The sequence below is a fragment of the Marmota flaviventris genome, chromosome 9 (genome assembly GCF_047511675.1).
Source record: "Marmota flaviventris isolate mMarFla1 chromosome 9, mMarFla1.hap1, whole genome shotgun sequence".
In the NCBI taxonomy this organism is placed as follows: Eukaryota; Metazoa; Chordata; class Mammalia; order Rodentia; family Sciuridae; genus Marmota; species Marmota flaviventris.
Genome location: NC_092506.1, coordinates 123292446 through 123319439, shown reverse-complemented (window position 1 = coordinate 123319439; position 26994 = coordinate 123292446). Strand labels below are relative to the sequence as shown.

General features: G+C 44.6%; 2 protein-coding genes across 2 annotated transcripts in view; both read right to left on the bottom strand.

Annotated features, from left to right (window-relative positions):
* Window positions 1-11096, bottom strand: part of LOC139707007 (nuclear pore membrane glycoprotein 210-like) — a 30825-nt gene extending 19729 nt beyond the window's left edge. Inside the window, 9 exon segments of the mRNA XM_071617000.1 lie at window positions 5142-5243; window positions 5329-5433; window positions 5652-5758; window positions 6165-6357; window positions 6970-6992; window positions 6995-7142; window positions 8612-8833; window positions 9114-9259; window positions 10994-11096. Coding sequence (XP_071473101.1) covers window positions 5142-5243; window positions 5329-5433; window positions 5652-5758; window positions 6165-6357; window positions 6970-6992; window positions 6995-7142; window positions 8612-8833; window positions 9114-9259; window positions 10994-11096 — 1149 coding nt within the window.
* LOC139706915 (autism susceptibility gene 2 protein homolog) lies at window positions 10851-18064 on the bottom strand. The gene is made up of 2 exons (XM_071616884.1): window positions 17765-18064; window positions 10851-11234 (listed from the first exon to the last, which is right to left on the bottom strand). Exons 1-2 carry the CDS (start codon window positions 18055-18057, stop codon window positions 11207-11209), a joined length of 321 nt encoding a protein of 106 aa, XP_071472985.1. The 5' UTR covers window positions 18058-18064; the 3' UTR covers window positions 10851-11206.
* Between the last annotated feature and the right edge of the window lie 8930 nt (window positions 18065-26994).

Here is a 26994-nt window from a genome sequence, read left to right as displayed (position 1 = left end):
GGGAGGCCCCTCCATTACTTTGCTGACTTCTCCCAGGGGCTCCTGTCACCATCTCTAACACAGCCTTAATGGAGAGCACCACTCAGCACCTCCTTCCCCTCCTGGCCTCTCCACCCTATGCTGGGCCTGGTGCCTGGCACAGCCTGGACCCTGGGCACCTCCCTCATCAGACAGAGGCACCGAGGGATTCTCCAGATGCACAGACACCTGGTCCTGGAGCCAGCCTGGCTGTCCAAAGTCTGAACCTGCCTAGTGAAGACATGGAACTTCCGGAAAAATAGCCGTGCACCCCCATTCATGCGGGAAGTACTCCCCGTCGGGGCTCCTGGTGCCAGAAGAGTCGGGGGATGCCTGTGGCAGCCAGGACGGAGGTGTCGGGGGGAAGGATGGGCAGCCAGTGGGAAAGGCCAGTGGGTACCTCTGCCCCCCAAGGAGAGCCCATTGGGAACCGCAGAGAAGAACGAGAAACTTCAATTTTTGCACATTTTAAACAGAGGCAGAAAAGGACAGTGGGAAGGTCACTGTCCCTTCCGCTCAGCTGTCAGAGGGTGGACGTGTGGCCACCTTCTGGAGGCTGGCCTGCCCCGTGTCTGGGGTGCCCTGGCTCCCTTCACCTCTGTGATGACGCTGGGGCCTCACAGGCCACGTTGGGGACAAACTGGTGGCTGTGGGGACCTGCGCCTGACCCTACCAGGACCACAGCCCCTGCCTCTCATGGCCTGGGTCCCGGGCTCCTCGGCCAAGCTGGAAGGACAGAGCTGGGGACAAGCCAGGCCTGGAGTGAGCCCTGGATTCCAAGAGCTGGAGTGTCACCCGAGGACATTGGCAGACGGAGCCCAGGGCAAAGTTGTGTCACCTGTTTGCAGGTGACGAATGCAGTGCTGCCCTAAAGAACCAGTTGCCATCCCAGCCCCCGCCTCCTCCCCAGGCCCCCACCCTGCTTTAAAGTCCCCCGACAGGTGGCCTTCGCAGAGACCAAGGACATGGGGATATCTCTGCCTCTCCGCGGCCGCGGGCTCCTGTTCCCTGAAAACCTGTGCAGGCTCCATGGTGGGCCAAGCATGTGGGACAGAGGGGACTGTGTCTCTTCCTGTGCCCCAGGAGTCACCCTCAGCCCAGAGGACGACCTCGGCTCGTGTGACAATCTCAGGCTCTGAGGGGAGTCCTGGCCTGGGTGCTGGGCATGTGCCCCTCTGTCCACAGACCAGTGTCACAGAAAAGTAGGGCCACCTGAGCTCAGGCCCAGCTGCTGCCACTGCTCCCTGCCTGCTCCCCAGCCTGTGTCCCCAGCAGCAGTGGCACCAGGCCCTGCACTGCTTCCCAGGGCCTAGGAGACACCAAGAGGCACCACTGTGTCCTCTGCTGCCCTGTCAACGTCATCCCACACCCAGCAGAGCCCTTGGCCTGACAGGAACGCCAGCCCTGCAGAAGGGACACAGCAGTGAGAAGTGGCAGTCGCTCAGGTGACAGGGGACGCTGGGCCCTGCTCCTGTGACCACGCAACCTCAGCTGGAGGGCTCATCTTGAGCCACCAGGCTATGTCAGCTGGAGAGGGACCCGAGCTCACATCAGGGAAGTGCCCCTCTGTGTGCCCGCTGGACACGGGGCCGAGTGGCCGAGCTGGCTGTGGCCTGCACAGCCTGGCTGCCCTACGCCTCCCTTCCAGGGCCCAGGGCTGTCCCTGAATCCTCAGTGTCCAGGAGGAAGAGGAAGTGTCCCAGCAGGGGTGAGACCCAGCAGGTCCCCGAACTAGCAGCTGAAGACCAAGGAAATGTGTGAAGTGTCCTCTGGAGGAGGCTGGGAGGACCTGCAGACGGTCAGCACTGAAGGGGACATCCCTCCCAGGGCCACAGAGGCCCACAGGGCAGGGCCCAGTTTCCCTCTAGAGCCTCGAGAGTCCCTGCAGGAGGAGGAGGAGGAGAGGACGAAGAGGAGGAGGAGGCGGAGGGGGAGGAGGAGCAGGAGGAAGAGGAGGGGGGAGCAGGAGGAGGAGGAGGAGGAGCAGGAGGAAGAGGACGATGAAGAGGAGGAGGAGGGGGAGGGGGAGGAGGAGGGGGAGGAGGAGCAGGAGGAGGAGGAGGAGCAGGAGGAGGGGGGAGGAGCAGGAGGAAGAGGAGGAAGAGGACGATGAAGAGGAGGAGGAGGGGGAGGGGGAGGAGGAGGAGCAGGAGGAAGAGGACGATGAAGAGGAGGAGGAGGGGGAGGGGGAGGAGGAGGAGGAGCAGGAGGAGGAGCAGGAGGAGGGGGGAGGAGCAGGAGGAAGAGGAGGAAGAGGACGATGAAGAGGAGGAGGAGGGGGAGGAGGAGCAGGAGGAGGGGGAGGAGGAGTAGGAGGAGCGGGAGGAGGAGGGGGAGAAGAAGGAGCAGGAGGAAGAGAAGGAGGAGGAGGGGGAGGAGGAGCAGGAGGAGGAGGAGGAGGAGCAGGAGGAGGAGGAGGAGGAGGAGGGGGAGGAGGAGGGGGAGAAGAAGGAGCAGGAGGAAGAGAAGGAGGAGTAGGAGGAGGAGGAGGGGGAGGAGGAGCAGGAGGAGGAGGAGCAGGAGGTTGTTCCAGAGAACTTCTGGGGACAAAGCTGTTCTCGGGGGGCCTGCCTCACAGGTTATTCTGCCAGAGGGCTGGGTGGGCCCACCCTGGGGTGTGCCTGCAAGGGGACACTGTTCCCCTCAAGATCCCACAGAAGGGAAGACACAGGGACGGCCCAGTGACCAGTGCATGTTCCAGGGAGAGGCAGCTAGGGCTCTGCAGTGGCCTCTCCCCTCAGCCTCCCAACGTAACGGAGACAGGCACCAGCTGCCTACATCTTCAGGCTGACTGGGAGGGGTTTTTCCTTTCTTTTTTAAATTTTTTAAAAATACTTAAGTATTTTTTTTTAAATGACGATGTGGCCCAGTGGCAGAGTGCTTGCCTAGCATGCCTGCGGCCCTGGGTTCCATCCCTGGTACCAAAAAAAAAGAGAGAAAGAAAGAAAATGGAGTCCTACCTCACCCCACAAACCCAGCATATTGTTTCAAAGACTGAAGTGCAAGAGCTGGAATTTTAAGTCTAGAAGAAAACATGGATCTTCACGACCTCGATTTTTAACAGATTCTCAGATCTCACATCAAACACAGGAGCAAGGACACAAGGAAACAGAGACACCGCACCCCTCAAAATGAAAGCCGTGAGCGCAAGACGATGCTACCAAAAAATCAAAAGATGACCTAAGGAACAGGAGACAGAGGGCTGGTGTCATCAAGAAAGCGTGACAGTAAACCTGGGGCTGGGGCTGGGGCTGAGCCGCAGGGCCTGGCCCAGTATGTGGGAGGCACTGGCTCGATTCCCAGCACGGCCCCTGAATAAGTAAAGATCCATCAACAACTAATAAAAATATTTTTTAAAAAGATAAAATATGGGCCCAGGATCTGAGCAGACATTTGTCTAACAAAGCCACAGAAACACACGGGTGACAAGCACAGGAACAGTCACCACACCATCAGCCATCAGGCAGATGCCAACGGTCACCGCAGTGCAAAACCGCTGTCCAAAGATGGCTAGAACTTAAGTCTGATAAGTACAAGTGTTGACAAGGATGTGGGGCAGCCAGGGCCCTCACGCAGGTAGGGGACATGAGGAGCCGGGGCCCTCCCTAGGCTCCACCGCAGGAACGGGGTTGCTGAGCCACTCGGGAAATCTGCCAGGAAGTTCCTGGATAGTTTCCACAGTCCCTGCAGACTCGGGGACTGCATTCCTGGGTATAAGGACGACAGAAGTGAGAATGGTCACTGAAGTGGGCCGCGTGAGAGAGCGGGTGAGGACAGGAAGGTGGTGGCCACAGGGCCCCGGTTTCTTTTGGAGATAATGACAACACTCTCGACACTGACCATCGTGGTGGCCGGGCCTGGGTGTGGACACCAAAATCCACCAAGTCCTACCTTCAGGGGGCGACGCCCACGGTATCCGAGTCGCACTGTGGTCTAGACGTCACCAAGTGATAGGAACCAGCCAGGGGCACGGTGCAGCCCCCAGGCCCTCCCTGCTCCTCGACTTGCCTCCGTCCCATCACCTAGCACCAAGGTCACACCCAGGTCCCCTTAGCTGACACTTCCAAGTGTGTCCCTGACAGTGGCTTGTGCCCCTCACTTTGTACCTGTCCCAGCCCACAGGCCGTGACTTGGGGACCCCCACATTGAGACAGTCAGGAGGTGAACGGACTGCGGGGCTCACTGCACACCGCTCATGGTGACACGTGATCACTGGTGACACCATGGACTCTCTGCGGCAGTGGGTGAGGCCACCTCGCGGGCAGACGGCTCAGGCCCTGGAAGCAGGCTGGGTCTGGACGTCTGCTGGCCTAGGAGGGCCGCCTGCTTCCCCAGGCCAGGCCCAGGGCAGGGACCGGCGGGGGGACTGCAGGTGGCCCCCAGGCAGGTGCCACCGCTGGGCCAGGGCCCTGGGAGTTGCACCAGCACCCACGCCAGGCGACCACCCTGGCCTCCTTGAGGTCCATGGCCTGGTCCTGATGGTGGCCGCCTTGTGGGAACCGTCCCTTAAAACAGGGAGAGCAGTGCCTGGGCTCCGAGTGGCCCAGAGGCAACCGGCCAGCTGTCCCTCAGCGGTGCTGCCTGGCTGGACACCCCTGCTGTCTCCCCTTGGGCCGCCCTGTGCCTGACTCACTCAGCAGGAAACGGGCTCCTTCTAGAGAAGGTTCGGGCCCAGGTGACGCCTGCCTGTTACCTCAGGACTTGGGAGGCCTGGGACGGAGGATGGAAAGTTCGAGGCCAGCTGGGAAACTCAGGAGGACCCTGTCTCAAAATAAGGACCACGAAGGGCTGGGGATGTGGCCCGTGGCAGGGACCCCAGAGACGTGGGGACAGGGAGCAGCAGGTGTGTCCTGGGTCCGAGAGGCACGATGGCTGCTAAGGTGCTGCCCGTGTGAGGATGTGTTACTCTCAGCAGGACACTGAGGGACACCACTGCTGACAGACAGGACACGCAGCTGTGGACACGGACTAGAGATCCCCAGGTGGCCCTGCAGTGACAAAGGTCCCAGAGTGACCCAGACGCACTGGCGCTGCTCAGTCCCAGCTTTGGAAACGATCGGCCATGGAGCCCAGGGGACGGCCCACTGAGGAAGCCACCCCGTGCCGGCCGAGGCCCCACTCACCGTGGCGATGCCCCTGGCCTCCTGGTAGGCCACCCTGACCACGTTGGCAGCGCTCGTGTTGAGGAAGAAGTAGCTGGAGCCCTCCTTGACGTGCAACTCCGCCTGGGGACGAGAGGCCAGGGGCAGCGGTCAGGCAGGGCCAGGGCCCAGGGTCTCCCGGGCGGGGCGGGGCTGGCGGGGGACCCACCTGGACATCAGGGTGGTTGTAGAGGGTCACCACGTCCGGATCCACACGCACGTCCTCCACCAGGACCAGCTCCACCGAGGCGGACACGGGCGCAGGTGGGCCAGGCTGCAGGGACAGGGCAGCGCCATCAGACCCATAGGCCACCCCTGGGACAGGGGCGGGATCCCAGTCCTGGCCTTGCCCCAGGCCCCCGTGATGTCCAGGACACACACTGGGCCCAGGGCAGCCACCTTCCCATGAGGCCCCAGACCCCAGAGCTGGGAGGAGCCGTTCCCGGTGCCCAGCGGGCAGCTATCCACCCCCACGGGTGGCTCTGGACATACCAGTGGCTTCACTGTGGCTGCACTGAGGTGGGACAGCTGGTAGCCGGTCACCGTGGCAGAGATGGAGGTGGTCCCTGATGCCTCATGGACAGCAATGGCTTGCAATCCTGGGTCCAGAGGAGGACACCGACGTTGGGCCTCTGTGGTCACCCACCCCTCCATCATGGGCAAGCCCCAGTGTGAAAGTCGAGGGGAGTCGGGAGTCGCCAGACCCTGAGTGGGGCCCAGGGAGCAGGGCTGGAGGGGACGGGCCAGCTTTGGCTGCTGAGGGGCCTGGGGACACACAGGGGCCACCGGGGACTCCCCACTTGGGACCTCTAGCTCCAGTGCAAGACTGCAGCCCAGGGAGCTGCACGAGCTTCGGTGCTGGACGAGGGGACCCCAGCTGGCCAAGGGGCGCCCCAGCTGGCAGAGGCTCTGACAGGTGCCACGCTGCTTGGGACACTCATCTGTTGGGGTTTCCCTGGTCCCCAGCCTCCTGTCCAGGGCTCCAGGCCCACAGCCGCAGCTCACCGTGAAACTTCCTCTGGCCACTCCCGTCGTCCCGGGACACCAGCTGCATGGGCAGATCCAGCTCGATGCTGGCCAGCAAGGGCCGGGTGGATTCCCACTGGACGCCCAGGGAGCTGAAGTTGTCGAATTGGCGGCCCTGCTGGTCATAGGCGGCGAGGTCCAGCAGGGGGTTGCGGTGGCTGGAGACGGGAACCTACAGGAAACAGAGGTCAGGACACCCAGGCCTGGGCACAGCCACGGCTGACCACATGGTGTATCCTGAACCTGGCGGGCTGCCTGTGGGTTCCTGATGGGGGAAGGGATGAGCTGAACACCAAACTCTACAGCTGCTGGCCACCAAGGCACCCTGCACTCAGGAGACTGAGGCAGGAGGATCGCAAGTTGGAGGCCAGCCTCACCAACTCAGCAAGGCCCTGAGCACCTCAGTGAGACCCTGTCTCTAAATAAAATACAAAGAGGGCTGGAGATGGGGTTCAGGGGTTAGTACCCCTGGGTTTGATCTCCAGAGCCAAAAAAAGTTGGTACTAAGGAATTAAGGAGCAGAATAGTGGTCAGTAGAGGCCAGGGAGGCAGAGGAGGATGAAGAGCAGAGGCCAAAACAGTCAGCCAGGAACAGGGACTTCCCTGTCCCCCATGGCAACACCACAGTCCAAAGGCTCCTGGCCGGGGCCACATCCCGGGGATCCAGGTGAGCTCAGGGGATGACAGGCAGGCAGTCCAACCTGCCCACCACCTGGACTGTGCTCTGCTAGTCCCTGGCCACCTCTCCAGGCCTGCCTCCTCCCTCAGCCCCTCCCCCACGCACCACCTGCTTGTCGTGCTGCAGCGTGGACACGACGGGTCCAGCGGGGGACCGGCGTGGACAGGCGTGAGGCTGATCCTGGATGGCGGGGCGCAGACGACCTTCACCACGGCAGGCTCCACGGCGGGGAAAGGGTTGGTGAGGCTGGGCTGGTTCCCCACGGAGAGGGCGATGACCTGGGGGTGGGGGGATGGCAGTCAGGGCACGTCCCCCAGGGCGCGTCCCCTCCTGTGCTCTGCTCTGCAGGACGGCTGTGATGTAGACACCCACGCCTGGTGGCTGCCAAGGGCCGGGGACCCAGGGGGCACGGCTGCACCTTCTCAGTGCAGGGCGCTGTGGATGCTGTGGATCCCAGGGCCTCTGTAGGGGACCTGGGGAGATCGGGGCACTGTGGCCTCCGGGACCCAGGAGCCCTCAGGATGCCCCAGCACATGCAGATGTCCCCAACATGTGAGGAGGGGACACGCTCACTGCTCACAGACCCTGTCCTCAGGGTGGACGGGAGGTACTGCTCAGGACACAGGAGGGTGCAGAGGGTCACCCTGCAGAGCCCTGGCTGCCTGCTCACTGGCCAAGAGGGATCTCGGGGGTGGGGTCTGGCCCTGTGTATACGCCCTACGGGATGGGTGCCTAGGCCAGTGCAATGCCACACCCCTCTGCAGACGGCCCGGATCTGGTCCAGGTGCCCCGTAGGGCCACCAGGCAGGAGAGGGCGGGTCCCCTGGGCTTCCTTCTCTGTGCACTAATCTGGTCACACAAGCGTAGTCCTGGGCATCCTGGGAGCTGCCCGTGGGACTCTGGACTCCACCGGTGCCCTCTGTACTATTAAATGTGCAGGGGACACCCCCCGCCTCTCCGGGTCCACTCTGACCTCCTGCTCACTTTCCATGCCCTCTTTGGGGAACCCTGGCAACAGAGCGGTGGACCTCACAGGAAGACAAAGGGCGCAGAGCCGGCCCGTAGCTTCTGCCTGGCTGGAGGGCGCGGGTACCAGGCACCAGAGGACCTGCACCTCGCCACCCGCCAGGCCAGCCCAGGGGCTCAGGCCACACCATCCACTCAGTCTTCTCATATTTCTCGATTTTCACATTTAAAAAAAAAAATATGAAGAGCCAGGCACCCACGTGACCCACGCCTGCCATCCCAGCTACTCAGGAGGCTGAGGCAGGAGGATCACAAGGTAGAGGCCAGCCTCAGCAACAGCGAGCCCCTGAGCAGCGCAGTGAGACCCTGACTCTAAATAAAATACAAGACAAGGCTGGGACAGGGCTCAGTGGGTGAGGGCCCCTGGGGTCACTCCCTGGTATCCCCCCACCCAACAGGGATCCCAGGGGCAGGAACACAGGCTGTGCCGCGTGCTGAGCCCCAGGTGACCCCCCTGGTCTACAGCCTCCTCACTCATGAGGCCCAACTCTGGCCCTGACCCCGACTCCGGCTGGGTGGGGGATTCTGCGGCCCTGAGAGGGACCCCTGGGGGCTGTCTCTGGGACAGCTGGTGGCCTCGGTCCCCGCTCAGCCTGCCCGTCGTCCCCTCACCTGGCCTTCACTTCCCTCCTGTTTTGTGGGCACAGCAGGACAGCATCCCCAGGGTCACCCAATCTCTGCGAGGTCCCCCACCTGGAGGCCCTGAGCAGCAGCCACTCACCTGCTCGCCCAGGGCCCGGCAGGTGGCGCAGATGCTGTGCTGCTGGTGACTCCGGGAGGCGGGCGGGCCCAGGAGGGCCAGGCTGATGCTGCCCCCGTCCTCAGAGGTGAGGTTCCGGAAGAACCTGGCAGGCTCCAGGACCCAGGGCCGGGGGCCTCCTTCAAACAGCATGTCCTTTGAGGAGCCCAGGGTGACCACAGCTACGGAGGACAGGTCCACGGCCTGGGAGGGAGAGCGGGGCCTCAGCCTTCCCCAGGCAGGGCAGGGGACAGGCGGGGCAGGGCCTCGGGGCCACGTCTTTGCCCTCTCTGTGGGGACAGCCCAGTGCCTGAATCCCCCGTGCAACCCTCCTGGGAGACCCCAGGACGCAGCGGGCTCTGGAGGGAACCCAGCCTCGCTCCCCCCTGGCCTCTGAGGGACCCTTGGCTTGGCCTCCATTGGGACATCCGCGGGAAGAGCCCCAGGGAGCTGTGGGCACAGTGGCCCAGGGCAGCCGGCTCACCCTGAGGGGCAGGTAGGCGGTGATGGTGAGGCTGGCGCTCAGGTGGACGTGGCCATGCGTGTAGCTCACCAGGAGTGTGGTGGAGCCCCGGGCCTCGGCCTTCACCCGGACGCCACCACAGTGCTCAGGCCCCGGGGGCAGCCGCCCTGTGCCAAGGAGAGAACTGCGGTCACCATGGGAAGCTGGAGGGGCGCATGGCTAGCTCAGGGCCCCTCCACCTGGCTGGACACACAGCTGATGCCAACTTAAGAGCCTTGGGGCTGGGGTGTAACTCAGTGCCTGACACCCGACCCCGAAAACAGACAAAGAATCAAACAAGTCACCCACCAAGATGTCCTAAGGGAACGACTCACGGTCTTGTCTTTACCCCACAGACCTAAGATGGCCTGTAGCTAAGACTCAGGTCAAGAAGCATAAGATAGCAGGGTGGTGGCCCACGCCTGTCACCCAGGGGCTGGGGAGGCTGAGGCAGGAGGATCGCAAGTTGGAGGCCAGCCTTAGCCACTCAGCGAGGCCCTAAGCAGCTCAGTGAGGCCCCGTCTCTAAATAAACAAGAAATGCAAAGGAGCTACAAGCACAAAATGAAGTCTCTGACCCTGACTTGGTTCTAGATTTCCTTGCTGGTTCAATCTGATCCTTGCACACACCCAGGCAAGCTATTGTATTCAGGAACTGAATCTCTGGACAGGGTCCTCCACCTGACTGATGGACTCCCACACTCATTTTAAGACTGAACTCAACAATCACCTTTTTTGCAAAGCTTCACTCAACTACCAAGCAGTAACCCTGGAAAACTTTGTCAGAAAAATGACTCCATCACAGAAAAAAATTCCTGATTTATGAGATTTTATACCACAAACATTAAATTAGACGTCTTAATAGAAATAAGAGAGTTGATTTTCTAAGTAACAACTTCATTAAGCATTTCTTTAAAGATGTGTTTCTATTCAAATTGCTATGTTCTAAAGACACACATGATAGTTTACAAAAAAAACTATAATCAAGTTGCTGGGTTTTTTTTTTTTTTTTTTTTTTTTTTTTTTTAAATTAAGAAAGTACCCAAATGCATATTAGGTGATGGGAAGAGTTCATTTCTTGAGGCTAGAATTTACTAAACTTCTGAGGAGGAAATAAAATCCTTCAACCAGATATGAGAAGATGACCTGTTGTCTTGAATACTTCAAAATAAAAATTGCTCTCAAAGTCATTTAAATCATAGTGTGATTACAAGCAACATAATACATCATCTTATGTTCACATTTACTTGAAAAATCATTTACCTTCCACATGAATAAAGCAAGAATGTACAGATTGCTCAGTCATAAAAAGCTGTTTGCTAATAGATTCCCAAATTTAGGATTAAAGGGAACCAATAATAATAGGGGAGTAAAAATAAGACAATAAAGAAGAATAAAAGTAAAACTTAAAGGAAAAGGTACACATAGAACAATGATTTGAACATAAGAACACATAAAGGTAATCACAATATGTTGATTTAGTATTGATTTTAGGTAGACACAAGTATTTCCTCTGCAGAATCTCAAAATTAGGTAAAGAAGACATACAAATTAGAAGCCCATGAATTAGCACAAAGACTGTTGTTTAAAAACATTTTCATTTGAAAATAAGCACTTTCATCTGTAATATATGCATTAAGTAAGACATAATGTTTATAGACCAGCTATTTGCTTGAAAAAAAAAAAAAGCTCCATAAAATAGCAACTTATTCTTCATTGAATCAAACTACATATAATCTTTTTCCAGTACCAATTTTAGTTAAGTACTTATTCATGTTATTACATATTAATAACTGTTACTAACTTTCTTGGGGGTCTAAGTTACGTAACCTTGTCTCATCCTGTAAAACAAAACAAACCTACCCACCTTATCAGTCTCCTCCACACTTGTGGATTTCACCACACAAGAAGCTGGCCTCTCCTGTATGTTTGTAAGGTCCTGAGGGGCACTCTGAGATGCTGGCATTGGAGACAATGGAGCACGCCTCTTCTTGGGTGCATCCGATGGCAGGATGTTTGAAACATATGGTTTGGAAATAGTATTGGACCTCGAAAAAGTTGGGCGGTGCTTATTTATTAGAGGGGTTTCAGGAGCACTTGCAGTCTAATAAGAAAAAGACAGTGTCTATATGCAATTTCAAGATAAAAACCACTTATTTTATACAAGATTTGAAGACTCTTCTAAGATATTGCATAAGAAAATACTTACTTGCTCCCACTTTTTCTTACTACATTGAAAAAAACTAAAAAAAACCTTTATTTTCTTTTTCCTTCATAATGTCCAGGTTTTGTGATATTTGGCAGGATTGAAAAAAAGAAGAAAGTCATCTTACTTTGGTACAGAGAGTTGAATATTCACTTCCAAGTTTTTCTTCTCTTACTTTCCCTCTAAAACCCTATCTAATACGCTAGGCATGGAGGTATATGCCTAGAATCCCAGTAACTCAGGAGGCTGAGACAAAAGGATCACAAATTTAAGGCCAGTTTCAGCAACTAAGCAAAATCATCTCAAAAATTTGTTTTAAAAAAGAGGGGGTAATAGGGAAGGTAACTCAGTGGTAAAGCACTCCTAGGTTCAATCCCTAGTACCAAAAACTTTAAAAATAAATAAAAACAAAAACTTAAGCAGTAATAAAAGTTGTCATTATAATCTGAAATGAATCACTCAGGACTACTTTTATCAAATTCTCAAAGAAACAAATATTCCTGTTTCACAACATAAGAAACTTAAACTAAGATATACTCAGGATCAATAATCACAACTAAGACATACACTCAATTCTTTATGACTCAGCCAGTGTTGCATAATTACCAACATTTCAGAAGTATAATGAAAGCAGTACTAAGATGGAATTTTATAACTATGAGTACATACATTAAAAAAATCACCACAGCAAACACAAATAATCTAATGATATTTCTCAGGGCATTAGAAAAACAGGAGCAAACCAAATCCAAAATCAGTAGCAGGAAATAAATCATAAATATCAGAACAGGAAATAAATGAATAGAAAGGATCAATTAAACTAAAAGGTGGTTCTTTGAAAAGATAAACAAAATTGACAAATACTTAGCTAAACAAACCAAAAAAAGAAAAAGAAAAAGAAAACCCAAAGAAATAAAGAGATGAAAAAAGGATAATATGACACATATCACTGAAATTCATAGGATCATTAGCAATATTGAGTAAAACTATATACCAATACACTGGAAATTCTAGAAGAAATTAACAAATTTCTGGGCCCAGATGACCTACCACAATCGAACCAATAGGACATAAAAAAATCTAAATAGATCAATAATAAGCAATGAGATTGAAGCAGTAATAAAGAGTTTCCCAACAAAAAAGTATAAGAACCAGACAGATTCATTGATGAATTTTTACCAGATTTTTAAAGAACTACCACCAATGCTCCTCAAACTATTCCACGAATTAAAATGGAAAGAAACCCTTTCAAACTCATTCTGCAATGTATCACCCTGTTACCAAAACTTGATGAGGATACAACAACAACAACAAAAAACTATAGACCAATGTCCCTGATGAATATAGATGATATATATCTTCAATAAAATACTTTCAAATGGAATTCAACAGCACATTAAAAAGAGCATATATCATGATCAAGTTGGTTTCATTCCTAGGATGCAATGATGGCTCAATATATATGAATCAATAAATGTAATACAGCATACAGCACATAAATAGAATCAAGAATAAACATCACATGATCATCTCAATAGATGCAGAAAAAGTCCTTGGTAAAATTCAACAGTCATTCATGATTAAGTTCTGAATAATTAGATATAGAAAGAAGATACCTTATTATAATAAAAGCTATATATGATAAACCTATATCCATCATCATTCTGAATGGGGAAAAACTGAAAGCATTTCCTCTAAAATCAGGAAAAAGAGTATCTATTCTCAACCTTTTCATTCAGTACATTGCTTGAAATTTTAGCCAGAGCAATTAGGTAAGAAAAATATATAAAGTGATATAAATATGAGAGGAGGAAGTTGAATTATCCCTATTTGCAGATAATACAATTATATTCTGAGAAAATCCTAAAGATTCCACCAAAGGACTCAAAACTGATAAATAAATTCAGCAAAGTAGTAGGGATACAATATCAATATACAAAAATCAATAGCTTTTCTATACATCAGTAATGAATGGACTGAGAAAGAAATCAGTGTTTCTTGAACAAGGAGGCAAAAGATTGCTACAGTGAAAATTGGAAAGTAGTGAAGAAAGAGATTAGAGAGTAGAAGATGTAAAGATCTTCCATGTTCATGGATTGGAAGAATTAATATTGTTAAGACAGCCATAGTACTGAAAGTGATCTATGGGTTCAATGCAATCACAATCAAAATACCAATGACATCTTTCACAGTTCTTCACAGAAATAGAAAAAAAATCCTAAAATTCATCTGGAATGAACAAAGACCACAAATAATCAAAATCATTCTGAGCAAAAGGACTAAGGATATAGGCATTGTAATCCTTTATTTTAAAATATACTATAGAGACCCTCATCAGTATACAAAATATGAAGATGTGAATTTGGTGTCAACATACCTTATATACAATCAAAGATATGATAAATTGTGGTATAAAGGTGTATTAAGAATTGTAATGCAAAAAATAAATAAACAAATGACTAAACAAGCAAATAAATAAAGTATACTACAGAGCTATTTTAATTAAAAAAAACCTGGTATAGACATAAAAACAGATATACATGGATACAACAAAAAATAATATAAAGGGGCTCGAGTTATGGCTTAGCAGCAAAGTACTTGCCTAGCACATGTGAGGCCCTCGGTTCGATCCTCACTACCACATTAAAATAAAGGTATTGTGTCCAACTACAACTAAAAAAAAATAAATATTAAAAAAGAGAATATAAACATAAACAAGATATATCTCCCTATTTACAGATAATACAATTATCATTACAACTTCTCTCTCTCTCTCTCTCTCTCTCTCTCTCTCTCTATATATATATATATATATATATATATATATATATATATATATGAATTGAGGACCCAGAAATAAACCCATGTATCTTCAGACAGCTGATCTCAATAAAGTGCCAAAAATCATATACTGGAGAAAAGCCTTTTCAACAAATGGTACTAAGACAACTGGATATCCACATGCAGATGACTGAAACTAGATTTCAATCACCCTGAAGAAAAATCAACTCAAAATGGATCAAAATCTTAATTTAAGACATAAAACTTTGAAACTACTGGAAGAAAACATATAGGAAACACTTCAAAATACTGGAACAGACAATGATTTCCTGAATAGTACTCTGATATCTCAGGAAACAAAAGCAACAATTGACAAATAGGATTACAATAAATCAAAACTCTACTTCACAGCAAAGGAAACCACCAAGAGAGTGAAGAGGAAATCTATAGAATGGGGAAAAATCTTTGCCAGCTATTCATCTGACAGAGAATTAATCTTCAGAAAGAACAAATATTCCAATCAGTAACTGGACCAATGATCTGAACAGACATTTCTCAAAAGAATACAAATACAAGACAACAAATATATGTAAAAATAATATCTTTAGCCTTAATAAATCACAAAAAACTACATGGAGATTCCTGTCACCCTATTCAGAATGGCTCTTGTCATATAAATAAACAAACCAAAGCAAAAGCAAAAGCAAAAAATAAAATAACAAATGCTAGTTGAAATGTGGAAAAAATATGAATCTGTATAAACTGTTGATGAAAATGTAAATTAGTATAGCTGGTATGGAAAACCCTTTACAGATTCTTCAAAAAACTAAAAATAGATTTACCATAAAATCCAACTAGAGCTGGGCATAGTGGTGCATACCTGTAATCCCAGCAGTTTGGGAGGCTGAAGTAGGAGCATCAAAAGTTCAAGGCCAGCCTCAGCAACTAAGCAAGGCCCTAGCAACTTAGTGAGACCCTGACTCAAAGTAAAAATAAATAGACAGGGGATGTCAATGGCTACGTACCCCTGGCTTCAATCCCTAGTTCCCCCCTCCCCACCACCACCACCAAAAAAAAAAAAAAAAAAAAAAAAGCCAAATAGACCATTCCTTAGTGTTCTTTCAAAGGGTAAAAAGTGGGAAGGAGATGAATTGAAAAGGAATTATTGGGAAGGGGGAAGGATACTGTGGGGTGGGCAAAGAGCAAGAGAAAGTAGAATGGAGGGTAGACATGATCAAAATATGATACATGTTTATATGGAAATGTCAGAGTAAAACCCATTACTTTGTATAATATATATTGATAATAATAATAGTAATAAAAAATGCACAAGATGATCTTGAAACAATTAAGAAAACTGTGAAAATATATTGGAGTTCATGTTAGAGGGACTCAGGATGGTTTCTAATGCAAAAATCTGAACAAATTTGGTGTCATGATTCCATAATTGAAACAATCACATACGTTCCATTCTGTGCTTTCATAATGATACTAAGAAAATAACTCTTCATCATGTTCATGCTAGAGAACAAGTCCATTATTTAAAAAAACATCCAGTAAAGAGAAAAAAATTATCCCATTTTCATATGACCTTTTCTGACTGAATTTGATCTAGGGAGCCAAATTGCTGATATGAGTGAGTTTGTTTTATAGAAATATCTCAACAAACAGTTAAAAGTAATGTTTACATACACTCTTGTCCTTTATCAATTACTGTTTAAGATGCAGACAATAATTGTTGATGGTTAACATTAGAAAAGATGATAACATGTTACTGTCAGTTAATGGTAACACAAAAATAATACCTATGAAGTTTTCTTTCTTTTTTCTCTATTTTTTGGAGGCAGAGTCTCCCTATGTTGTACAGGCTAACTCCTGGGCTCAACCAATCCTCATACCTCAGCCTCCAGCGTAGCTGAAACTACAGGCGAGTGCCACCATGCCAGAGATGTGTCACTAAAACCTGATTAAGGCTCTAGATTTAATAGTCAAATTTCAGGAAATAGAGGGGACAAAGAAACATGTGACAAGGATACATCACCAAAATTTTGAGTAAGACAAACTATAAAACAAATGACCTGGTTTTGTCAACAAACCAATTGCAAATAAAAAAAAAATTAGGACAGGAATAAATTTCAAAAGCATTCTTTTACAAAAAACAAGGGTTTTATAGCAAATCACAATGTAATTTCAATGACATTGAAAACAAAGCACTGTGTGTCAAAATTTGATATAGCTAAAGCAGAGCACAGTAAATATACATTCTTAAATGTTTATTTAAAATAAACGTTCAATAAATGAAATAAATCATGATAATGTAGGGACTTCTCTAGGAAGGCAAAGATAGTACCAATAAATATTAATGCAATTTGTCTTGATAACATTAAAGAAAAACTTTATTCCACAAATTAAAACTCATATCTGATAATCCAAATATTAATTAAGTAGCATGCATTCTGCATGAAAAGCCTAACAATAGTAACAATTAATAATGATGAACAGGTGGATAGGACTTCATGTTCAAAGAATTTTTCATAGGCCCATTTTACTTCTTAGAACATCTTTTTGAAGGAGTTATCATTAGTTATAATTCTAAGCCCTTCTTATTTGAGTAATGCCAGCATTTACCCTATAGATATAAAGAAATATAAGCAATGTTATCACTCGAATTCACATCCAAGGAGCCAGGTGATCAGAGATTTGAATAACTTGCACAAAGATACACAGGTTATACATGGTAAAACTAAAACCAATATCTATTTAAAGACTTTCTGTAATACTTGTGGTTTTTCTTTTTTATGCTGCTATTTCATTTTAAGACAGAATCCCCTAATAAATAAATATATATACACACACAATTAAGTTTAGTTAAAAGAACAGGTGGAAAATTCATATGGCGGCACAATAAATAATATAACCAGAGTGCCAAGCATGGTGGCACATGCCTGCAATCCTAGCTATGGAGGAGGCTGAGGCAGGAGGATCACAAGTTCAAGGCCAACTTGGGCAATGTAGTGAGACCATGCCTCAAAATAAAGCAATTCTTACAAGGGCTGGGGATGTAGCTCAGTGAAGAGCACCCTTAAGTTCAATCCCTAATACTGGGAGAATATTTATTTATTTATCTGGAGAGTATTTCAAATAATGATTTTTCCAGACATCTTGTCATCCTCTGCACTAGTTAACCCATCTTCCCTAAAGTTCTAAGTAGGGATCACTACAAGTCAAAGTGAAACACTAAGACAAGTGAAAATTTCAGCCTATTTTTTAAAAAACTCGATACTATAGTTTCCAATGATACCAAACAACCTAAGAGCTGAGGACACTTAACAGCACTTTGGATTGACCTGTAGACACTGTTAAAAAAAAAAAAAAAAAAAGCTTTCTTAATCTTATTCAGAGCATTCAGTCATCTGTAAAATCACAGACTTCCACTGCTGGAAGAGATAGTAGCAATCTATATATTCAACACCTTTAAAATGAGGTACAAAGGATTATGAAATTTGCTTAGGGTTAAATACATACAGAGTGGCAAAGTTAGGAGCAGAAGCCAAGTGCAAGCAACAGTGCTGTTTCTGGAAGGAACACAGAAACCAGTTTTTTCCAATTTTTGTGCATAAAGGCAGACGGGGGGAGGGGGCGCTTACCTCCAGCGCTTCAAAAGGGACAAAGCTGGTCCTGGCAAACCCATCGATGATGTCCTCTTTGGCCAAGGTGGACTCGCTCCGCTTCCTCCGCGGGGGTCTGGGCAGGACCGGGGCTTCCCATTGTCTTCCTTGTCGGAGCCGGACGACGAAGCGAGGGAGGGCGCCCGAGTCCAGCCGGCCCCGCCGCCCGCCGAGCCGACCCCCAGACCGACCCGGGAGCGCATCTCCCGGTCTCGATGCGACCTTGACCGCAGCTTTTTGCGGAGTCCAAGGCCCCGATCCGGTCCATCCATGGCTCTGCCACGCCGGGGTCCCCGCGTTCGCCGCCCGCGCGCCACAGGCTCCGGCCGCGGTTGGTCAGTGGCACAAAAAAATTGACACGGAGCCCGGCACGGCGTCCCTCCGCCCCGCAGACGCTCGCCGCCCGCAGCCGCCGGCGAGCCCGCAAAGGTCGCAGCAAAGTGGGGGCGCGGAACTTCGCCCGTCCCGGCGCGGGAAAACGCCCCAGCCGCTGCTCATGCAGGAAACTCACCGCCGGGCCGCAAGAGGTCCAAGCCGCGCAGCCAGTGGCGGCCAGGACCGGACCGCAGCCAACAGGATCACGTGGGCAGCTGGGGACCAGCAGCGCTCCGGAGCCCAGGGCATGCGCGCTGGGGCGGCCGCGCCTGCGCACTGGGGATAGCGGGACGCTGCGCTAGGGGGCTACCCTCCGGCGCCCCCGCGGGCGCCCCCGACCCTCCGCGCGCACCGTGCGTCCTCCCGGGACACTTGCTCCTCGACCCGCCCGAGGAGCCCCAAGGCGTTTCCCCCGGGCGACCCTTGGGGTCGGAGGAGGAGGCTCCGGGCGGGGACGCCGCGGGGCGCTCGGGGCCTGGGCATGACCAGGCGCCGCAGAGGGAGCGGGCGTCAGGTCGCGCGAGGCCCCGCAGCTTCCTGCAAACTTTTCCCCATGTGGCGCCACCGCGCGAGGCCGAGCCTCCCCGCGCCGGGCGGCCGCGAACTTGACCCACGGGAGCCGCCGCCGCCACGGGCTTTCGCCGCGTCCCTGTGCCGGGAAGCAGCTGGTGCTTGTGGAGAGTTGTCCTGAGGAGCTGAGGGAGGCAGGGCCACCTCCCTCCAATAGGTTGGGATCCCGCGGGCCATCACCAGCCCCTTGGCACCTCATTGTCCATGCGAGCAGAACCCCACCGCCTGTCACCCTATCGCCCTGGACAGCCCACTCGGGGAGGAAGGGAAGGGAAGTGACCGGGTCTCCAGGCTTGTGTGGGACCCTTCTTAATTTAGAATTCCGGCTCACACATTCATTAGTTCTATGGGAAAGAGGTGGAAGGAAACGGCGGAGGACCGAGTTTTCTCGGATACACCCCGGACTGACTGGCTGCTTTTCTTTTTCCTTTATCCCCCACGCTGCCCCTCCTTTCCCATTTCAGTTTTACTCACCATAACACACTTTGATTTGTAAACATATCACATGCCTGAGAGAGAGCTGATGCAAATAGCATGCTACGTTTCTTCAGAGAATTTATTTACAATAGCTTCATAGATAAAGAAATTTGGAAATTTAATGATCACAAAGTTAACACTAATACTTACATTTAAATTAAGAGCTAAGAACGTTTGTGTTTATTATAAACTGAACATTTAATGGCACATAGAAAATGTAATATTCGATTAAAACCTAAGTTGTCCTGGTTGGACATATTTATTTCGAAGTCCAACACTGAATGGCTGTTCACTTTTCTCTATTGCCGATTTGTCTGCTTCAGTAGGTTCTGGATCTGGAATTTCAAATCTAAGAAGAAAACCAAAAGGAAAAGAATTTGTTGATACATAAATAAAAAAAAAAAAACATTTTAAATACAACAGAGAAAACTAATCAACTGAAGATTCCAGTTTCCTATCATTTTATAGAACATACAAATTCTATAAAACCTTTTCTACAGTACTGCATACATAGAACTACAAAAAAGTTGCCTTCAGCTATATGATCCTTAATTAAGAGAAGCAAGGGCGGCCATCCAATTATTTTTCTCTTCTTCAGACTTAGCAGCAAATATGATACTGTTGTCATTTGGGGGTACTAGTGCAAAGGCATGTCTGCCCCACAAGTATCTTCGTTATCACAGATTTCTTTCTACTCTCCACATAAAAAAAAAAAAAAAAAAAAAAAACAAAAAAACTTTTCTTTTAATCTATAGTCTGCACTACTGTAACCTGGAAGCTGGTCTGGCCATGATTAAATTTACTTCTGATCATTAAGCCATCAAAGAAAAAAATATGTCTTTCTTCTTAGCACCAATTCTTGTCATTTGTCCTTCCATTATGAATTCATTGCAGCACTGTGCAATATCTTTGGTTATCCATCCATCTATTTTTCCCAATTTCTGTCATTTTTCTGTTGGTCCAGTTCTTTCTAATTAATTGATGATTATAAAAAGGGCAAACTGGATCCCTAATTTTTTTAAAAAAAAAGATAAGAATTTAAGTTTAGTCAATAATTGCACAATCCCAATTCCTAATTGCCTCAAGGGCAAACTTTCAAATCAAGTTGCAAAAATATTGCATTGGGCTAATGGTGTTATTCAGTGGTACAGAACAAGTTATCAGTATAAATAAAACCATGGGTATAATCCACAGAATTTTAAAAGAAAAAAATAAATAACAAAATACTAAATTTTATAAACAAAATTTATGTTCTTTTAACTTTGTCACTAATACATATATGCCCTGTTTCATTGCTGTGAAAAAGAACTACTACAGACTCTATATTTCAAAATTCCTATTACCCTAAGTAGTAAAATTACAAAGAAACTTAAACTCTTGTATTGATTATAAAAATAATTAAACACATTTTAGGTGTCTTATCTGTGAAAGAGCTAATAAAAAGTAAAACAAACAGAAAATTGAAAGAAAAGCACAACTTTTAAAATTGCAACTTTCATTATAATTTATATTTTTGAGAAAACCAAGCACCAAATACAATGAAGCATTGTTTCATCAGTTTGGAATTAAGAAGATTGGTGTCTAGATGAATACAGTTTTTACATTATGTCCATTCTGCGTTGAAGATTCATGAGAGAAGTAACAGCTTGGTTCAAATCTTACTCTGTCTTCTGGCTCCTCACCACATGCTTCCAATTGCTAAGAATATCCAAAAAGATAAATTAAAACTGCATTGTTTAATTCTTGCCTCAATTTTTTGTTACTAGAGAAAGCATCATCAAGCATTTAAATCTTTAAATACAGTTTAAATACATTTAATAAAACAGTTATTTTACACTACTCTGTTTACTTTATTATCCCTTAAACCAAGCCTCTTTCTACAAATACAATATACATGTAAATTATTACTAGCAAAACAAACAGTAAAAAAACTGAATATCATTTAAACATCTTCTAGATTTACAAAAAAAAATTTAAAATATCTAAAACAAGAAAACTATGTTACTTTTATTTATTAGTAACTGTGACTGCATGAAACAGGATAAACTCCTACAAATGATTTCATATTCTTTTAAGGATAATATACTTGAGTTTCAGCAATTTCAAAAAATTTACATATCTTTGTTTTACAACAAAATAAAGTAGAAAACCTTTACCACTTCAAATCTTCAGAAACTTTTCTGCATACAGAGTCCATAAAGGATTCTCCTAAAATTTTTATAAGAAAAAATAAAACCAGTATAGTCAGTATCAAGAAACCATGAAAATAAATATTCTGTTATAATCCTGAGAAATCATAGTTAAAAATCAGTTTGTTAGTCTGCAAATCTCCGGTTTTATTTCATTTTCCAAAACTTCTCTTGTATCTCCCTCTCAGAAAGAAAGAAAGTTTATTTTTTCTAAATAAATTACATTGGACTATGCTTCTGTATTTCAGCTCTTTTGACAGAAAAATTCAAAGTGGAATAATGCATAGATATCATATAAAATTATATAAAGGTATGTTTATGCAAGAACAAATGTAACAAATTATTATCACTTCTTTCAGAAAAAAAATAAAACTTAAATCTATTTAATGATTTTAGTGTCTAGAAAATGTGTGCAAAGTTTATATTTTCCCCATATTTCAATCAATATCTCAAAAGCATCCAGGGATATTTTTTTTTCTCAGTAAGGAAATGGTGAAATATTATTTGAGAACTTGGTCCATTAACTTTAATTCATCTCCTAATAATTATTCTATGTATGAAACACAGAGGCACTTACCTGGAGAAGTTTTGCTATTAAGAGACTAGCAATAAAAATATTTTAAGTGACTATCATTTGAAGTAATATCTTAATCTCTAGACTAAGAAATAAAACATTAAAGTATTAGGAAAAATAGGTGAAATCACCATATAAAGTTTCCAAAAATATAACACTTGCTTATTCTGTACTTTTAAAGGTGAAATTTACTAGCATAATCACTTATTTTGCTGCTTTAAAATTTCTGATGTTTCTTCTCAACTCCACTTTAAAATGTTCTTAATAAAGATGGATATTGATTTTAGAAATGGTTAAAGCATTTTATTCTGTTTTTGTTGACAGCAATTTCTAAATTGCCACTAATGTTCAACATAACTCTTATACGTTAACTTATTTAATCTTTATTGGATTCTAGGGCTACAATGATACTAATTTTTTACTGTCTACTTAGCTTAAGCCCACCCAAACGGTTACATATGTCTTTTTTTAGAGAGAGAGAGAATATTTTTAATATTTATTTTTTAGTATTTGGCGGACACAACATCTTTGTTTGTATGTGGTACTGAGGATCGAACGCATGCCAGGCGAGCGCACTACTGCTTGAGCCACATCTCCAGCCCCAACATATGTCTTTTTAATAGAGTTCTGTAATAATTACAGGTTGTCAAGCAGGAAAAAAATTCAGATATTTAGAATTTGAGATTTTCTATATTTATTGGTATATAAATCATGATTCTGGCATAAACTTCATCCAATAATTTGCAAAATATTTCTTAAATTTTCAGCTTAAGAATATCTAAGCTAGTTTCTGTATAGACATGTGAAGGCCTGTATTCTAAATTTTCCACACTGACATGCAAATTATCATCCTGAACTACTTACAAATTAATCATACTCTTTCATGGGCTCCAGATCCTTTCTACATGTTGGCTTTGCTAAATACCCAATGAACTTAGCCTTTAGGATATTTAGAATGGCTCTTAATGAACTTGTCTTCCAAGTAAGCCTTTTCTCTCTTTATTTTTTTTCTTTTGAAGTGACAGCACATTCACAGAAAAGTTGCATAAATAACACATACACTCCTATATATTTTGGTCAGTAATTTGTTTTAACATTTTGCCACAAGCTTCATCATTCTGTCTTCACCATTTTACTCCTTTTTAAGAGTAGTTTTTGATACTTTCCAGTTCCTTGGAGAAGAACAGGAAATATTTATGAATGCTTTTGAGATCATTTTTGGAATATATGAAAAAATCAAATGAATCACAAATTATCAAATATTATTCTTCCCATTGACTCCTTTAATATTTCAGTGGTACATTTTAGAATAAGTATTTTCTTTCTTTCTTTCTTTCTTTCTTTCTTCCTTCCTTCCTTCCTTTCTTTTTATTTACAGAAGCTCAGTACAGTGATATATTTCAGGAAATTAGATGGTGATAAAGATCTATTACCTAGTCTACATTTCATATTCCAGTTCTGTCAGTATTCCCAGTAACATTTTTAGGATATTTTTCCCCAGTATAAGATCAAGTCAGAATTTTACTACATTCTCCCATTTCTATTTGCAATATAAATAGTTCTTCAGTATTTATCTTTCATGACTTATTCAAATAACTACGGTCAAACACACTTACTAGGTAAATCATTATTCACCCAACAAATTCACATGAATTTTTAATCTGATTGCTCTGTGCAGATTTAGTGAGTTCTACCATGGTGGTCTCATAATATTACTTGTATTAACCACTTATATTATAATTCAGTGTTCTTCTTCATTAAAATGTAAACACCTTAAAATATAGTTTTTCTATTCATTTTTACTAGAGTTCCTACACATGGTAAGTATCCCCCCAAAAAACTGGCAGAATTTACTAAAATGAATGACTTATTTTATAAACACTTAAAAATTAGATATTAAACCAAAGAAAGATGACTATTTTTGTATTTCTCTGTCCATGTTCTCTTATGCATTAGCTTATTAATCTTTATTACATCCCTGTAAGATAAGCCTTTTTATCATAAACATGGCACAAATAAAGGAAGTGAAGAACAGAGAAGTGAAGTCATGTGCCTAAAAGGTTTAGGAGGTGTAACAATACACCTTCCCCTTAACCTTTAAACTAGAGACATCCTAAAAAAGGAAACAGTACTTACTCTAAATTTGCTGAAGTCAGAGAGTACATATGTCTTTAGCAATGAAGGACAGACTTGATATTTTCATGTGAATATAAAATTATATCATAAAGAATTTGTAAATTGGGAAATGAGATTATTTTCTTCTTCCTATTAAATAATGATTGAAGAATGTTTTAAAAACTAAAATTCATCTTTATAAAGAGGAGTTTATATGAATTAATATGAGGAAAAAATGAAAAACAAGATTTATAATCAACCATGAGAGGGACCAATTTGTAAAGAACAAAAAAGAAAAGTGTTTTCTACAAAAAGAACTTTAAAATATTGCTATCAGTAACAGCAATTCAGCAATGTATTTGAAAATAAATTTTAGGCAACTGTGTATGTACAATCTCTAACAATTTCTCATTATATAAATGTTTTTTCCATCTGACCATATAATGTATGTGCTTTGGGGAAATAAAATTCAAAAACTATTTAAATACTAAGTTCACAAATAGATTTTTCTTGTCACTGAAGTGGATAGCCACTTTAAATTAAAACAGTGGCTTAAATCTGGTCTGATATTGTGTTTTATATTCCTAAAGAAAGTGATAACCTTAAGTCACACTAGTCCAGCCTTATTTCTTATGATTCTCATTCCAAAGTAACAGGAAATTGAACTTATTTTGAATTAGTACTAATTAGTACTAAAATACTAAATAGTATCATGAAAATCATGTCTCCAATACATGTCCTGAATGTATAAAGAATTTCTATTTATAAATTATTTTAAAATTCTGGTTAGAGAATGGGCAAAGGACTTACATAGATATTTTTCAAAAAAAGGGCCAAAAAGGTACACAACACCACTAATCCTTACGGAATGAGATGTGCATGGTAGCCAAAAGGTGGAAGGAATCCCAAGAATTCGTCAATAGATGAGCAGATAAACAAAATGTGGAACATACATACAAAAGAATATTGTCATCTCTCATATGTAAGCATCACAGATAATGGTGTTTGTTGTACTAAATTTTCTTCCAGTTTTCTGCATAAGATGTAATTTATTCTTTTATGGTTGATAATTTTTATGCTTTTATTATATTTTATTTTTATGTGGTGCTGAGGATCAAACCCAGCGCCTCACACTTGCTAGGTGAGAACTCTACAAGTGAGCCACAACCCCAGCCCAACAATGTTTTTCTATTACTGATAAAACTTGCTATTATGAACATTCTTTTGTGTAAATTATTTTAACAATATTTGTTGAACACCTACTATGTGCCAGGTACTGTGATTTTTTTGTCCTAACTGGTTTTACATGACAGTAAAGCAGAATTCATTTTGACACAATGTACACAAATGGAGCATAAATTCTCATTCCTCTGGGTGTACATGGTGCTGAGTCACACCAGTACTGTAATTATATATATATATATATATATTATATATATATATATATATATATATATATATATATATATATGCTAATAGTGTCTGTTTAATTGTAATGTCCTTCCCATTCCCAATGCCTCACCCCTCCCTTCACTCTCCTTTGCACTATCCAAAGGTCCTTCATTCTTCCCTACCCCAACTCCCACTGTGGATCAGCATTCATTTATCAGAGAATACATTCAGGTTTTGGTTTCTTGGAATTGGTTTATATCATTTAGCATGATGTTTTCTAGTTCCACCATTACACCTGCAAATGACATAATTTTATTCTTGTGCATGTCTCTTGGTGCACTTATGCAGTTAATTACTCTGTAGTACATATTCAGGGATAGAAATGTTTTGTCATCAAGTATGTATATCTTCAAGTTTAAGAAATAATACTAAGCAGTTTTCCAAACTTGTACAGATTTCACTGCTATTAGAATACATAAAAGATCATGTTGTTCTTTATACATATTTTCAATTATTAAGTTCTGTCATATGTGTGTATGTAATGGTATCTTGTGGTTTTAGTTTGTATTTCCTTGAGTAGTAATAATGAGCTTGAATATATGTTCACTGGCCATTTGGATAATCTTTTGTGGAGTTATTAATTTTTTTTCCCGTTTTAAGTATCTTCTCTTGGCTTATCCTTCCATTTTACACTTCCACTTGTTTTTCAAATCTGCCATGCTTGAATTAAAACTAATGATATTCCATATTTATGCCAAGGATTATAGTTTTGTTGATTACACATGGGTGGTTTCCTTGTAAAAATTATTTAAAACTTTAAAGTACCTAGTAAGAGAGAGTAACTGCTGTCCTTAAATAAGAATCAAAACTAATCAATGAGTTTCTTTTCTCACTTCAAGTGCCCACGCACTTTCCTTTAATCTTTTAAAAGCAGGAGGGACTACCAAAGAGGCATGTGGGAGAAGGAGATTTTCTGGAACCATCCAATCTCATTCTCCTCCACAAGTGCTACTAATTTCCACTGATTTCAGCTATCATATGAGCACTTTCATCTACTTACAGATTGCTTTTGATTTTTTCAGGTGTGATTCCAACAAATATTGTTCACTGAAATTTTCTTCTCAAACATTTTTAAGAAGCAAATGAATTTTCTGCTTGACTATTTTGTACTTGCTTTCTTTTGGGGGAGTTCTGGGGATTAAACTCAGTGGCAATCAATTAATGAGCCACATCTCCAGCCCTATTTTGACTTTTACTTACAAAAAGAGTCTCACTAATTTGCTTAGTGCCTCACCATTGTGGAGGCTGGGTTTGAACTTGTAATCATCCTGCCTCAGCCTTTTGAGCTGCTAGGATTACAGGCACACCTGGCCTAATTTAGTTATTTGATTGTGTTGCTTCAGACAGCCTGTTTACACTTTTTCCATCTAATTGTTTTAGTAAAAATATTAAATAAATGTCAGAATAATTATTGTACATACATTTTAGGCACATAGGCAAGAAATTTATTTGGTGAT

Excerpts from the sequence above, each read along its gene's own strand:
- LOC139706915 (XM_071616884.1), bottom strand. The coding sequence starts at position 18,057 with ATGGATGGACCGGATCGGGGCCTTGGACTCCGCAAAAAGCTGCGGTCA. Across the intron at positions 11,235-17,764 it reads TCCCTTTTGAAGCGCTGGAG|ACTGCAAGTGCTCCTGAAAC; the intron begins GTAAGCGCCCCC and ends TTTTCTTATTAG.